Genomic DNA, 17,098 nt, shown 5'->3' with positions numbered 1-17,098 from the left:
CAACCAGCAGCAACCAGCAACCAGCAGCAACCAGCAGCAACCAGCAACCAGCAGCAACCAGCAGCAACCAGCAACCAGCAACCAGCAACCAGCAGCCAGCAGCCAGCAACCAGCAACCAGCAACCAGCAACCAGCAGCCAGCAACCAGCAACCAGCAACCAGCAACCAGCGGAGAATCCAGGAAGTCACTGAACCCGGCCAAGAAATAGTCCGTCTCTTAAACCTCAGCAAAACCCCCAACCTCTCTCTCTCTCTCTCTCTCTCTCTCTTTACAGATTAAATAAACAAGATATAACATGTTAATTGGCTTTAGAGGCAAGGCAAGTTTACTTGTTTAGCACCTCTCAACAACAAAGAAAATCAAAAGGCTTAAAAACAAGACAAAAAAGACGTCACTGGTGGTAATTAAATAGAGTATATGATCATGGGAGCATTATCTAGAGTGCAGACTTCTGTCTTTTACATGTTCTTCTGTCCAGCACCTGGTATTTATCATCTGGATGTGCGTGCTTTTGTAAATATTTTAAGGTATAAAAGATATAAAGATATAAAAGACTCAAGAGACAATATAAAAAGACACTTATAAAAAATTAAAAAGAGTGAAAGAAAACATGAGATAGAAAGTCTTGAGCCTTAATTTAAAAGTACTACGAGTTGGAGCAAACCTCAGGTTTTCTAGCAGTTTGTTCCCGCTATGTGGTACATAAAAACTGACTGCTGCTTGTGGGTGGATTTTTCCAGTCTTTACGCTAAGCTAAGTTAACCAGCTGCAGTCTAATGCTTCATATTAAACAAACAAATAAGAGTGGTATTGATCTTCTCATCTAACTCTTGGAAAGAAAGTGAATATGAGTATTTCACAAAATGTTGAAGTATTCCTTTAATCTGTTCATGAAGCACCATCAGCTCTGCTTTTAACAAACAAAATATCACAATCAAGCCAGAGGTGGGTGTTTGAATGGTCTGTCGGTACTATTTTTACTTTAGAAAATGCAAAACAATGTGCACTCTTACAAATATTAAAAGGTAGCGTCATTATACCTGCTCTAAATCCGTTGGTGACCTGTTCATTTGATCCCTTTGATTAGTTTCTGTAGAAACAGTAACATCCTTAAAGGTCCACTGAGGAAAAGCGTAGTATTGGTATTTAATTTGACAGTAGTGGATGCACTTCTGAAGCCAAAAATTCAAAAGCCACAAATAGGTACTGTATGACTGCATTCTAGAGCATTTATAGTAGAATTAGAGCAGCTTTTGTACGTACAGTACGTACTTTCTACAGCACTTAAAATAACCTCCCAGCCAATACAAGTAATGAGCAGTTACAAATATCAGCCTCTCTAAAAGTAGGACATTTTTCTTCCTTTTCTCCATTTCTGCCTTCTCAGTGCTCCCTCCTCTTCCTCTCAGCATAATAAGACGAGTGGGAGCGTCTGCATACATCATTTTAGGAATTAAAATGAAAGAGAATTACAGATGATACTGCAGGTAGCACTTATCAGCACTTGCAGGGGAAAAGGATGCACAGAAGATGAGATGCATGTCATGCCACAACAAATATGAATTTAGATTATGTAAAACAAAAATAGAGCGTTGTGTTTATGGTTTCAGCCGTCTAAACTGGGTCAATGACAAAACTGTGATTCATTACGGTTTAATGAGCAGGTTGTAAAGCAGGAACCTGACGAAAACTGCTTGAATGTTTTGTCAACATTAAATCAATAGCAAGACTTAATGATAGGAATTGATCCCAATCATGAGAAACTCATGATTAGCAATTGCTAATTAATGATTTTTCAGAGTGTGTATCCAGAATACAAAGTAGCGTCAGAGAGTAAATATAAAACAACTCAATAACCAGCGGAAGAAACACACTCCCCCCTGTGTCGTCTCACCGCTAGTGGTTTTCTCTATTGTGCGAATCAAAATGAAAAGGTGGCTTTAAAAAAGTTTAATTTGATGTCCTGATTCTGATAGAGATTAATCACATTTAAATTAGAAGCTTATAAACGGTTTCTCCATGCTGTTTGGAATTGAATGGGAGCAAAGGAGCTGAAACAAAACATATTTTTAACAGGAAAGAAGAAAAATCTTATATTTTTATGAGATCCGGGCATATCAGAACTTACACTTCAAGATACACTCACTTATTTACTTATTATCATTATTATTATTATTATTATTATTATTATTATTATTATTATTATTATTAGCATTATATTATTATCATCATAATTACAATTATTATTATTTTGTATGTTTGTTTGTCTGTTTCTCTTTGTTTTTAATTTATTTTATAACTAATATTATTATTTGTCTTTTCTTTTCTTTTCTTTATTTATTCCCCCTCACAATAAAAATATTGTTTTGGATTTACATATGATGATTATGTTACGGCATGTTCTTTGTCTTATTGACTGATATTGTATGATGCAATAATTTTGTAAAAGATATACACAACTTACTATCACATATGAAATACATAATACATTCAATTTGTGATCATTAAAGAGACATAAAATGTAAAAAGGAGCAAACTGTCAGAGGCATTTTGGTGTAAAATTGACACATGTAGACTGATGTCTTGCGAGGTTTATGTCAATAAATCACTTAAACTGTTGCACACTTGAGATTACGACCTTCGTCCCTGATGAAGAGCTATTAATAGGCAGGAGACAGAAGGCTCAGAGAGTTGTTTTTGTGCCATCAATGATTCAATGGGGAAGGCCTGACAGGTTCTCCGTGACGTCACGTAATAGGAAGCACATTCACATACCAACTGGGAATGACAGTAGTGTTAGTCAGAGTACTATGGCACAGCCATGTGTCTGAAACCTCCAGCAGGGACACAGAAATACTTCAGTCACACCTCATGTAGAGAGACATCCAACCTGCACCTCACTGCCGCTACTCAACGAGAGTCGGACTAAAAATGGATCTATTCCATCACATATAACAGTGTTCAATATTACATATGAATATCTTAATGTGGAAGTGTGAAACAACATGAAAGACGAGGAGACAAACAAACAACATACAGTTAATTTGTTATTTTTGGGGATGAGCATTGCAAGCAAATATACTATTTGATCATTTCTGGGAACTATTTGATCATTCTTTGAAAGTAAAAACAAGGGAAAATATAGATTTTAGTGTATCTTATACAATAGTCGCATAAACTATTCGATTTTTTATAATTTATCGACGATTCGAAAATTTGTAAATCATGACCCATCCTTTCTTATTGTGTAAGTAGGGCTATAACTAACGATTATTTTCATATCAATTATTTATGTATTTATTTAATTAGTTAGTTTTTCTTGGCCAGGTCTCCCTTGTAAAATAAATAAATAAAATTAATCATTTAGTCTAAAACAATCACAAAATAGTGAAAGATGTCCTCAGGTCCCAGGGTTACATCTTCAATTGGCTTGTTTGGTCCACCCAACAGCCTATAACCAAAATATATTCAATTTATAAATATAAAAAAGCAGCAAATCTTCACATTTGAGAAGCTGAAACCAGCAAATGTTTGGCAACTTTTCTTGATAAATAACTTTAACAATTATTATTGAATATTATGAAAATAGTTGACGACTATGTTTCTGTCAATTGACAAATAGATTAATCTAATACTTGTTTTAGCATAAAGTGTTGTATAGTTTCTGTAGAGGAGCCATGGTGTGAATCTGCCTTTGAAGCACACTCACTGGTGTAGGAATGTTACAGAAACCTAACCTTAAATTATGTGTAAAGTACAATCTCTGTATTTGTTATGTCAACTAATGTGGGAAAGACGAAATAATATAAAGAGCCACAAATCAAACAGGTTGTAACCACGGCACTTCCACTGTTTTTCTGAGTTACTGTAACTGCCGTACTAAAAACAAACATTTACACACAGGACTGACAAGTTATACCCCAAAGGCCAGGGGCAGCGGGCACAGTAGATTGTGGTTAAAAGCTCTGCGGCTGCAGGGGTTCTGTTATATTTCCACACAACTGACAGACTGTGTTTTACTACACCAGCTCTCACAAGGTATGAAAGAGGAGGTGCAACCAATTCAGTAGTCAGCCAGGAGCCACAAAATCTGCAGCTGGACCAGAAGATGTTTCCTATTGAGGGTCCATACTTGTACCATTAAACCTCCTTGTGGCACAGTGGTGGTCTGGATGCATCACATTCAGAGGTGTGAAATCATGTGTAAATGTGGAGTCCGAGCAGTGTGCTGACTTACCCTGTGCTGGGGGACGATCGTCGGTCTGACACTTGGTACATGCCTCTTGTGCTCCCAGAGTTGCTGGAGTTTCTCTGGAGAGACACAAACATGCAGAAAGAAAAGTGTGATTAATAAAATGACTCGGTAGCCCTAAGCTTTCTTAGACATGCCCTTGGCTCAAATGTATTCCTATGTTCCTGAAGCGCGGATGTCAGTCTTGATACTCTGGCTGTTCCATTATATTTTTCCACAGTCTACATGAGACTTTCAGGTAATTGTGATTGTTAAAATTAGGAGTTTTTCATGACATATGAGGACATTTTCAAAAAATATAATAAAAATAATACGGTCAAATCTAAAGCATGAGATGTATAGTTTTTAATTTTAAAGCAGTTGCCACATTAAGTTAGCACTGCTATAAAAAATGAACAAATACCCACTGAAAAGACGATAAAATCAAACAGTAAATAAAATAAAAATTAAGTTTATTTTGCTGTTATAATGGGAAGCTTCTCTATTTGTGTGACAGCTCAGATGTTTCACAAATAATCAAAACTGAAATAAACAACACAAGTGATCTACGAATTGCAGACATGTTCTGTTTGGTTTAGTCGTAAGGTTTGATCTCACTTCAGCACTGGTGACGGCATCAGGCTTAAATGAAGGAAATCAATGGACAAATTATTTTCCAACACAAGAAGAATAAGATGATCAGTCATAGATGACGAGCTGACACGGCAAGAAGAAGCGTAAGATTAGTGTGATCATTTTCTCCTGAGGGTGGCACAAAAGAAAAGCTCAAGAAGTGAACATAAAATGGAAAAGGTTTATTCTCTGGGGAGCATTAATGTAATGAGTAAATGTTTATTTTATTGTGATAATTCCCATCCTTAGAAATAAAGGTTTGGCACTACAAGGCAGCTCATGGGGGACCAGGAATCCCCACAGCAAATTAATGGAAATCCAGTGATTGTTTTTTAAGATGTCATGAACTATAGCGTTGTTTAACAGTGACATTTTGCAGCTATGAAACGATAACGATTAACTGGTTAAAACCACCTCAATTTAACAACTGGAAGTCAAATGTACACAGCATTTTAGAAATGGAAAAACCTACAGAACCTTTTGAATCAGAAATAAAGAACAAGAATATTTTAAACGGAGGATCACAATTAAACAATGTTGAGTGATTCAGCCCTGAAAGTTTAAGAGTTATTTTTTTCTCCTGTGTATGTGTGTAGGTATGCATGTGTATATATACGGTATATGTATATGCCTATATTTTCTCCTTTCTTTTGTAGAAAAATATTTATTTATTTGTATTCTTAATCTTTATCTTATTTTTTATTTTCTGTATTTTTTTCTACTTAACTATCATTATTTTTTCACTATAAAAGTGAAAGAAGTATTAGTAGTAGTAGTATAGTCATATATAGAAGTGAAAGCCAATTGGTCATTCCATCGCAACATCAGTGCCGCGCAGCAAAGCTATGCTTCCGCCATTTCGGACTGAGGGCGACTACCTGACGCCAGTAAAACGTCCGCACTACAGAGTACCGAACAAAAGTAAAACAAAAACATTTCTATTCTATTCTCATATTTAATGTCTCTACCAAAATGGCCTGTGTTGAACAATAAGCATACTGTAAAACTATTTACTTACTTACCTATTCATTCATTAAACTTTTTTTGCCCAGCCACTTCAAAGAGGAGCATAAAGTGAGCGATGCACATAAATGGAAGTTAGAAAATTACAGCACACAGATTTTGAGAGCAATCTCAAACTTCTTCATGTCAGAGACCTCCAAAATCAATGTTCAATAGACCACAGACCATGGATGTAGAAGAGGTTGTGCCCTGTGCTTTTGCCCTGCGTGTTAGGAAATAGCCTACAACTACATTACCTTGTATTTATGTCATGCTAACAGCATACTAGCTACTGGCCGATAGCTGGTTGTTTGCAAACAGAGACATTAATACATATAAACAAATAACAGACCGCAGAACGCCGTGATTAACCAATCAGAATTGAGTATTCAACAAAGCTGTGTAATAAAAGATAATAAGAGTGATTAATTACAGCCAATATATCCATTATTACAGCCGCATACAGTTAGTAGGAACTGGATATGTCATATGAGCGTGCAGGGCGGTGCGGTCCTTTGGGTCTGATGCTCGTTAATTATGCCAAGTAAAATAACTGGATTTGGCTATTAGTTCATTTTACAACTTTTAGGACATAATGATTTAAACAAGGGCTATTTAAGTGTTCAAACTGGGAAATTGATTTACCTCACAAAAAAAATCCTCTGATTTACAGACGTCTCTTTATAAATCCATGGCCACAGACTCATTGGCGTTTTCAGTCCAAAATGGCGGTAGCGCTACCGCAGCGCCATCTAGCGGTTGTTGTCAAAAAAGCCCCAAAGTTTTGTCTCTTTGCTTCTATAATCTTTGATTGTAGTCCAGATATCTTGCTCTTGACCAAAGTGTTGGATGGATAGATTGACTGCCTGACCAAGCCTCACTGTAGCAACACAAACCCCTCAGGCATCTTTCCTACTACGTACCCAAAATATTTAGTTGTAGCTCTGAGATCAGGCGAGCAAGTGTATTTGATGGTGGGTGTGCAGCCTGACTCTCACTCTCTCTGTTTGCCTGAGAGCAAAATCCTTCTCGTCACTCTTTCATACACCACTCAAAGCTGCCTGTGCATTGAAGTATGCGGTGTGTAGCGTTTTGTACGTGTGTGTATATATACGTGCGTGTGAAGTAGTGCCAGGTGGAGCTCTGTGTACCAGACTGGTGACGTGCCACGGAGGGAAAATGTGCACAAACACAGACACTGTCACTCCCTCTCTCTCTCTCCCTCTCTCTCTTTCTTTGCTTCTACTCACACAGCTTGTTTCTGGCCTACTGCCAGTAAAAAATGGACCACGGAGGAAACAGGCAAACACCATCCATGGCTCTTATTCCTGGCCAGCTTGCAGTGAAAGCAGAACAGAGACAAATCTCCCACAAATGGATGAAACAAAATCCATTCAGCGGAGGGTAAAACTCTAATCTGGTGACCTAAGTTTGGTTTTAAACTCGAGTCTTTTTCTGTTATCGTCTCTCTGTTAAAAAGGCCAAAAGTTATTGAGACACTACGATTGAATTAAAGCTATCGGTACCTTGCACTTCCTGTGAAGAAACGCATTACATTCAGCTTGAGTTGAACAAGAGAGTGAGCAGGAGACAAGCCATCCATCCCTTCTCTCGCCGTCGGTCCTAAAATACCTCTGTGGCTCTAAAAACCCGTCTCCTAGGAGATAAGGTCGACCTCGCTGATGTTGTGACAGAGAGACGGAAAGTGAGGTTGTGAGGGTGTGTGACATCTCCGGGCTTCCCTCGACAGTGTAGCAGGGTGCCAACGAGTCTGTGACTCCATACTTGTACTTGTCACGTTGATTATTCACAGTCCTACATGAAACTGACTGATGTTTAAATCTAAAGGGAGGACGACTAAATTTAGGTAGCAGCGTTTTCGGGTCGATCACAGGTCAAATGGCTGAGAAAAAAAAGGATATTTCATTTTAAAATGTATCAGAATAATTCTCGTTTGCAAGAAAAATACCATTAAATGATTTCTGATGTCTTTGAAACAGGTTAGCATTATAAAGAGGTATCACTGAATTGTACGACTATATAAAGTGATGTCGACAAGGATAGCGATCTGAGGAAATTATTTTACAGAGAATCTTTCAAATGGTGAGCCAAACAGCTAGTTCCTCTCAGGCAGATCTGTACCACATTACATCTGATTCAAAATCATGTTGGAACCTCCAGCAAGAGGAAACTGGTTTCCATGGCAGCACACAGATTTGTGCAATGAAACAGGTCACCCCTTTTTTCAAGAGGTGTTGGATAATGATATGAATAAGTGACATTTTTTTAAGAACTGCCTTTACATTTCATTGTGTAATAAGGCAAAGAAGAGGGGGGAAATGCCACAACTGAAGCGGTAGAAAGGCTGCAGGCAGAGGTCTGATCTCCAGTTTCCGGAGCAGGAGGAAGCTTTTTATGCAAGCAACGCAGATCTCTGGTCAGCATGTCGTCTGCTGCAGAGCTTCACTATTTCTACTGTTTTGATGCTGCTGAATGCAAAGCAGACGTACAGGACCTAGATTATGATCCTATGGCAGATAAGCTTCACTTGATTACAAAACGAAATGCTGTAAATACAGACACCCCATGTTCACATATTTGATGCACTTTTGGCTTTTCAGGGTCGGGATTAGGCTTTTTAGTTACAACTAAGGAAAATCTTACATGTAAAGCTTCAGCATACAATGATATTTTAGACAATAGTGTGATTCTGTTGAAGTGTTCTTAATTGTTTAACCCTCTGAGAACCACACAGACCTGTTTTTGTCTATTTTAGGGAGGTACAGGGGGTGTTTAGGGGGAGATAGCAGGTCAACAGTAGATGTCACATAGAAGTGGTATGCATCATCTGAAAGCTGGGAACCTGAAGATTAATTTGAGATGCTGCTCAACACTGTGTGTCAAGTAGTTCAAGTTATAAATCAGAAATAAACACGAGTTATTTAATTAAAATGAATTGTGAGAACATTATCAACATTATGATAGAAGTATATGTTGGCCAAGTTGTTGCAGCAATGTTTGGGTTGATACCATTTGTTACACAGATTTGGTGCTAAATTTAAAACATTTTTTACCACTCGAGAATTGATACAAAATTATCAATAATCCCTCCAAAATACCACATTAAGACACCAAGACCTTGAGGAACACCATAGAAAAAGCCATGCTGTGATTTGGTTAAAAAACTTTTGACATTTTGAGATTTCTACAAAAATTGCATTTTTCAGTGATTGGGTGGCGAGCACTTCTGTTATGGAAACAGCTCAGAAACTCCCTTATTGTCAATCTAGCTAGGAAAGCTGAATGCTCTAGGTCTCTATATCCTCTAGTTTCATGAGGCTGTGATTACCCTAGAGGTCACCACAAGTCATTTTATACAGTGAGGTCAAATAAAAAAAAAAAAATGGTCTTGCTACTATAAAATGGCTACTTTGGGGACTAACATCATCACACATGAATACAGTTGGGCTCATTAGATCCACAAGAGTCTCAGCTTTACAGTGATACCCAATTTATGTAACTCCAAGACTGTTTAGGGACCACAGTATACAGAAATATTCAAATACACCATTTTAGTATAGGAGAAAATAACACATTTATACTGCATTCAACAACATGTTTTCTGCCTCAAACTGCATGTGATTATCATGAAGTGGGCATGTCTGTAAAGGGGAGACTCGTGGCTACCCATAGAACTCATTTTCAGTCACATATCTTGAGGTCAGAGGTCAAGGGACCCGTGTGAAAATGGCAATGCCAGTATTTCCTCGCCAAAATTTAGCCTCATTTTGGAGTGTTATTTAACCTCCTTCCCGACATGTTAGCATGACCTGGTTGGTTCCAGTGGCTTCCTTACGTCTAGTTTCATATGATACCAGTACCTGAACCTGCTACAGCCTCTGAAAGACAGTTAAGTTGGTCGGAATCGCTGGCGATCCCACGGATCTCAGAGGTCCATAAAGAGATGGATTCCCGATTTAAGAGTAATGACTAGCCTGCACAGAGCACTGACCTCAACACCAACGGAAACAGCAAGCCAGATCTCATCAAACAACAATCCCACTATAGCTCTGTGACTGAATGGGAGCAAATTAATGTAGCTTAGTCCCAAAATCTTTTTAAAAATTAAACCCATATACAATCATTTAAGCACCCATTTCATATCCATAACTTGTGACTCATTGGTAAATTTCAGAGTATAAAAACACCTCTGCAAGGTTTAATTAAAGTTGTGCTAATACAGTCTACAAGAAGGTAATGACTGACTGATTCCTGGAACAGGAGGATGAGCTGAATGACTTAAAAGACCTCCAGCACACGTTCACAGCACATTTACATACCACACTCTCGTCTTGAATTTCACCTGCTGGTGTATGAATACACGGGAAAGTCCTGGACAGTTACTGTACTTCAGCTCGATAAAGAAGAGCAGACTTGTCGTCTCGGGCATCCTAAAGTCTATTATGGGTTTGACCTGTGGTGCATTACGAGGACATTAGTCAATATAATCAATGCTTATGCACTATTCAAAAGCAAAAAGCTGCTCTGTCAAGGACTGTCAGAGAGCTGGGAGTAGCACTCTGAGGAGTCTTGGGTGGTAAAACAAAATGATAAACATATAAAAGAATCACTGCATTATGCAATAATTTTGAGTTATTGAGATTCACAAGTCAGTTGTCGAAATTATTATGACAATTAAAATGTGTCACAAAATTAGATCTGAAACTGCTCATTTAATTTGAAAAGCACATTTTTATATTGCTGTCTGTATTATCGTGCAGTTCAAAGTGATCAGTATCTATTTGTATATTACATTATACTGTATATTGTATATTGTATTATGTTTTGTTGCCCGGACAGTCTGAAAACAGGAAATGTCTTGAATGTTATCAATACAGTCAAGTCTAAAGCTGCAACTTACAATTATTTTTGTCATTGTCGATTAATCTGTCGATTATTTGATAGTTGTTTGGTCTGTTAAATGTCCGAAAAATGGTGAAAAATGGCAATCAGTGTTTCCCCAAAGCCCAAGATGACGTCCTAAAATTTGTTTTTTTGTCCACAACTCAAGGATATTCAGTTTAATGTCATAGAGGAATAAAGAAACCAGAAAATATTAACATTTAAGAAGCTGGAATAAGAGAATCTTTACTTCTTTTTTTTTTTAAATGACTCAAACTGATTGATCGATTATCAAAGTAGTTGGGAGATTAATTTAATATCAATATAGTCCAATCTGAAAACACAATAAACATGATATCTCAAGTTGCATTTTGCAGGGTGTTCTGAGCAGTAACCCATCAGTGCAACAGTAGATACTAGTTAGGATGTCCTCACCTGGCGTCCGTTGCCCTTAGAGTTCTGGAGGCTGCAGCGTCCCAGGCTGCCGTTCGGCGTGGTGCCACAGCTGCTGATGATCTGCAGCTGTTTTTCGGCACGGTCCGCTCGGTCCAGCAGCTCCTCGATGAACTGCTGCAGCCGCACCTTGGCATTGGCTTCACGTGCCGCCGTCTCCTGAAGGAACTGGTCAATCTGGGCGACTTCCCTAAGGGGCAGAGATGGGAACGGATATATTAATGTGATATTCTTTAAATTCAGGGGTATGCTCTCCTAAAGCTAATCTGTCTCATCAGGAGGCAAACTACAGAACAGCTGAACCTCGCTTGTGGTGAAAATGTACAGGTTCAGATTAAATGGTTGTTGCAGGATTTTTTTGAACAACCTCTCTCACATTCACATAAGCTGCCATTCTGCACTTTTTGCATGGAGACTACGCACGCCGAGGGTTGGTGACAGAGATAAATACACAATGCAAACCCAAAGGGAGGGGGAGAGAGAGAAGAGAAATAGAGGGTGAGAGAGCAGCTGTATATTTATACCGCCGCAGGCACAGCAGGGCCAAGTTCCCGTCATTTTAAGGGACAGTGTGTTACTCAGATACAGAGGCAAACAAACCAGGAATTCAGACAGTGTTAGTAGTTGTCTGCAGTCTGCTCGGCACACTGTATTTCTAGCATTCCCTGCAGTGATTTTGTCCAGTGTCATCTGAAAGAATGTTATTGTTTACCTTAGTGACACAATGAAAAACACAAAAATTCAAGACATGCAGATAAACTTGAGTAATGCCTCCTCATACAGTTCTGTTCACCACATGGAGGCAGCAGAAACACGTTTACGAAAACAACATTCATATACGTATCATCTCCTTTTAAGTTGATATGGTGAACTTGTTAGCAAACCGTTACGTATTTATACATCTAGCAGTTACGGAGGACGATTATTATTCATGTGGAGTTGTGTCTGTGTCCACCTAGCAAATGTAAGTCCAATATTCACTCCCATTTAGCTCTGTTTTTGGGCTCTACCAACTCCTGAGGGAAATATCTGGTTATTTAGCTGCTTAATGCTCCACCAGTTATTCTCTAACTGTGTCTGTCTGCCGTTTGGTGCTGAGCGGGGAGCTATGAGAGTGAAGCTGTACCGCTCAACTATGAGCTGAAACTCCCTACAAAGCGCCGTAAAGCTGAGGAGTAGGGCTGCAACTAACGATTACTTTCATTGTGGATTAATCTGTTGATTATTTTCTCGATGAATCGATTAGTTGTTTGATCTGTAAAATGTCAGAAAATTGTGAAAAATGTGGATCAGTGTTTCCCAAAGTCCAAGATGACTTCCTCAAATGTCTTGTTAAGAAAACAAGTTAAAATTCTCAGATTCCAGCTCCTTAAATGTGAATATTTTCTGGTTTCTTTACTCCTCTATGACAGTAAACTGAATATCTTTGAGTTGTGGACAAAACAAGACATTTGAGGATGTCGTCTTCGGCTTTGGACAATGAAAATAATCGTTAGTTGCAGCCCTAAAAGCAGCCAATTCTTACATTTGAGAAGCTGGAACAAGCACTTTGTTTTTGCTCAATACAGACTGACAAGTAATCCATTATCCTAATTGTTGTTGATTACTTTTTGTATATCTCCAGACAAACCTTTTCATATCTGAGTATCTTGCCTCTATTGTCTCCATATTGGACTTCTATTCCCAGCAGTTTTCTTTTTGTTTGTGTCCTTATAAACAGCCTGAGCCTTTACCGTCAAAGCAATGCAGTCAGGAGAGTCTAACAAGACATTTCAGACGTCTGACCTTGACAAAGCCAAAGGAACCATTAAAAGGTTCAGACCGTCACGGGGAATGGGGGCATAAAATCTGTGTCCCTCCAGTTTAAATAGGTTCATGCTCATGAAATAAACCAAGCCGCTCATCAGGATGGATACTTTTACATCCAGCTGATGTCAAACATCCATTACTACTATTACTACTACTCACCATTATACAATCCAGAATCCACCCAAAAACTGAAACGGTGCTCACAGTGAATTTTCTTGAAATGGGGGCAATCTGGAGATAAAAATAGTTTGCTGTGTGGCACAGTTAACTTTTCTTATCCTCAGGCAAAGAAATATCACTCCAAAATTAGTCGTGTTTGACTGCAGGGTAGAAATGAAAGCACACATGCTATCTGTAAGTGAACAATCAGAGAATCAGTGAATGATATCAAAATTAAGTGGCCATTACTGCTCTTCTTCTCCTCTGTGATCAATCCTGTGTAGAGTCTCTTGGTAATTGCTCATAATATGAGATAACATGATTTTTTATCTAATTTGGGCCCATTGGGTCCAGTACAATTGTGTGTAAAGTGATTGAAAGAGGCCCTCTCTACACTGTCTCCACTGCAGGAGATGACACTTCTCGCTGTGGAAATTTACAGAGAAAACACAAAGAATGTGTTTGTATGAGACATAAACTATCTCAGCTCCAAGCTCTTTCAATCACCTCATCCTTGACAAACTATAAACTCTCCTCTCTGATGATCTGGAAAAGGAAAGTGGAATCTCAACATGCAGCCAACACATGTGAAAGACTGTATCAACAGGGATCTCTGAAGATACAGACAGGAGGTACGGTCTGATTTCACCCACATGAAGGGACATAAAGGACTGGTGGTGGATAATAACACTTATAACAGTTAATTAACAAAGATATGATATCTAACTCACACTAGGCCTTAAGTAGGAACACTTGCACAGCTCCTTGCTTCACCGTACACAGCGCATGACTGTAGTTCAGTGCAATCTTGACACTTAAGAGCAGTTAACCGCAATCTTTCCCACAAATTCCCATATGCATTGTGTTAAATACTTACAAAATGATTTAACAATTAATTGGTTGTTAACTAGTTCCTCCCGCTTAAACTCAATTTCTAACAGAGGAAACAAAAAAAACATTCATTGCTCACTTTTCTTGTATGTACACAACGGACTGTACAACAACAAAATCCGGCACCTGAAGTCCTAAAAGTTATCCTCAAGCTATCTGAAGTTACTTTCTTTCTCTGCCTGCTGCTAACACTCTCTTAATGATGATTAAGATTGGTGGAACAAACGTCAATCCATAAAACAACCAATCAGAGCCATAGAACATACTGTAAAACAGTCCTGCCTTCTCATTCAGTGGCCTTTTTTTACATCAATTAATTACATCAATTACTAAAGCTAGAACAAACTTGAAGAGAACTGAAGTTTTACCCTTAGTTTGGCTTACCTTTAAAGGACCAGTTTGCATATTTACACATCCAGCAGACACAAAGCAAGATTGGCATTCGCTGAGAAGCGAATCTTTCTGAATTTATGGTGAATTAAGTCCAATATTCACTCTCCTTTGAATTGCCCTGTTGCTAAATTGTGCTATACAAATAAAGCTGCCTTGCCTTGCCTCCTTTATGCTCCACTATATTCACCAGTAGCTAATCACTAACATTGTAGTAGTGTATAGCACTTTATCGCAAACAATGCTGACGAGAGCAGTGAGAGTGAAACAAAAAAGTAAAACCAAAACAATGATGCAGCAAGATGCTAAAATGCTTCATAGAACTGAGGGGAGCTGAGTGATAAATCTCTGTGGGTTCGTCACTATGAGCGACCCCTTTCACATTACACATAGTCATTCAATCCATTGTTAATATAAACACATTTACTTTATGAGTACAGCTTTAAACAATCATCATTCTCCACTTTAAAACTTACTGTGAATCTTTATCTCTCGTGCATTCATTTGTCTTTTTTAAATTCCTTTGAAATAAGTTTCTGTCTCTGCAGTTTGTGTTTCATTGTGTCTTTGTTGTATTTCCTGTTTATATCTAATGCAATATGTAAACCACTTTAAATTTCCTTCTATCTGCCTTGCCTAGAGGAAGGGACAGAATGGACTGGGCACTGATAAGAACATCATATGCGTTGTGCAATACAAACACAAGATCAGCTTTCATAAATAATCAGATCGACATGGAGAAATTGCTTACAACTCAAAATCAATATCAAAACTGACACAAGATTGCAGATATTAAAAAATATGAACTTCCCACTATCCAATCACACAATCATTTTTGGGCACGTTTCAGTGAATCGCTATAGTGATAAGGCTTGTGAGACACTGAATATGAAGGAAGGTTGGGTGTAGAAGCGCTCATGTCAAAATAACACTGCATTAGCAAACTGCCTCAGCAGATTGTATCACTGATTCATCCAACTGTATATGATGCATCTCATTACGGCGCACAATTAATGAATCCAAGTATCATTTATTTTAATTCAATGATTGGATCCGTACCTAATGTGGTGTATGATTAAGCAGCCTGAAGCCAAAGTTGTGCTCTCATTATTCAAGTTAATAAACAGAGAGCAACAATGACTGAGCACTGTTTTTAGTTCAGCCTCCCCTATAACGACATATAGCTATCTCGCAGCTGCTATTAACAGAGTAGCTGAGGTAGTACGTGCCGTATAGTGTGTTTTGGTTTCCAAATTGTAATGCATTTGTAATTAGTCTGAGTTAATTATTCAACAGTATCAGATTTTTCTCGTTACTGAGACAGATGCACCAATCCCATGAGGAGGAAGCAACACAGGAAAGACTTTCCCTTTCTTTCATCTGCCAGGAAGAAATGCACAGATGCACCAGCAGCGTAACCACTCAGCTGAAGGAACCTCAGCGTGGAAATCTTTATGGAGAAGAAGCAGGGGAATCAGGAATTTGATCGAAAGGCCGAGAAAGATGTTGGAGGGTGAGCAGAGGGGGAGAGAAGTAAAAAATATATCTTTACCGGATCCCGGGAGACATGCAAGGAGAAAAGGGTAAGACCAGAAATAAAGAGGAGAGAAAAAACAGAGGATTGAAGCTGATAAAAACGCCATAAAGAGGAGGGAATGAGCACAAAGACTGTGAGGAAAAAACTGCAGAGGCTAAAGCAACGGACAGCAAACACAAATCTGCAGTCATGTGGAAGCAGAAAGCACAGGAGGTTTGACAGAGGAGGGGAGGGAAATGGGATGTGGCTGCTTCCTGTTGTCAATCCTAATTTGAACACACACACTCACACACACACACCTCGCTCTCACAGCGTGACTCACTCCCGACACCTCAGAAAGAAAGCCTCAAGGTGACAAACATGCCCGTGAGTTTACCCGGACGCTGGGGGAGCTGGCAAGGAAGGCCGCCATCTCTTCCGGGTGATAAACATGCAGGTTGTTAAGTCTGGGGCGTGATTCAGAGGAAATGACTGGGAGGTGGCTCCACGCTGGATCCACACCGTCCTCATATAACACCGATTCATGTTCGTGGGTGACGAGAAGACCACGTATTTGTGACCCTCGTGTTCACAGTTCGCTGACGGTGCCACAGAATTTTGTCTCCTCTCTATCCTTGTTTCCATCTCACACACACACACACACACACACACACACACACTCACTTCCAAACACTGAGCATCCAGATACAGACACTTTGCTGTGTTGTTGTTCAGAGTCAACGCCACACAAATGATATTTTCTATAACAATGCTAACAGTATTTGCTTTCTTGCTGAGAGTTGGATGACGCTAAATATGTACAAGAACAGGCTGTTCTCATACACTATTCATAGCTAGACCTACGAAAAGTAATGCACTGTAATTCATATACATACCACAAAAATCAATTTGTATGTAGACCATGTTATTGTGGACCAGGAAGTATAGGGAGCAACAAACGCCGCATAAGGAGGACACTGGGGTGGACAGGTGGGTCAGAAAATACCGGACTTTTGCCCAGGAGAGCGGTGTTCGTACCCTGTGCGTACCCAGATTTATTTGTGAGGTATTTTAACCCAAACCACGATCTTTTCCTAAGCTTAACTAAGTT

General features: G+C 38.9%; 1 protein-coding gene across 2 annotated transcripts in view; it reads right to left on the bottom strand.

Moving 5' to 3' along the window:
• Positions 1–17,098, bottom strand: part of fbxo41 (F-box protein 41) — a 65,685-nt gene that overhangs the window by 14,352 nt on the left and 34,235 nt on the right. For both annotated transcript variants that reach the window (XM_037765403.1, XM_037765404.1), the window contains exons 4-5: positions 11,205–11,412; positions 4,239–4,312 (exon numbers count right to left, since the gene is read on the bottom strand). In XM_037765403.1, the coding sequence (XP_037621331.1) occupies positions 4,239–4,312; positions 11,205–11,412 (282 nt within the window). The remainder of the gene's footprint in view (positions 1–4,238; positions 4,313–11,204; positions 11,413–17,098) is intronic.

Source organism: Sebastes umbrosus, chromosome 3 (genome assembly GCF_015220745.1).
Source record: "Sebastes umbrosus isolate fSebUmb1 chromosome 3, fSebUmb1.pri, whole genome shotgun sequence".
Taxonomy (NCBI): domain Eukaryota; kingdom Metazoa; phylum Chordata; class Actinopteri; order Perciformes; family Sebastidae; genus Sebastes; species Sebastes umbrosus.
This window is presented reverse-complemented; position numbering and strand designations above follow the sequence as displayed.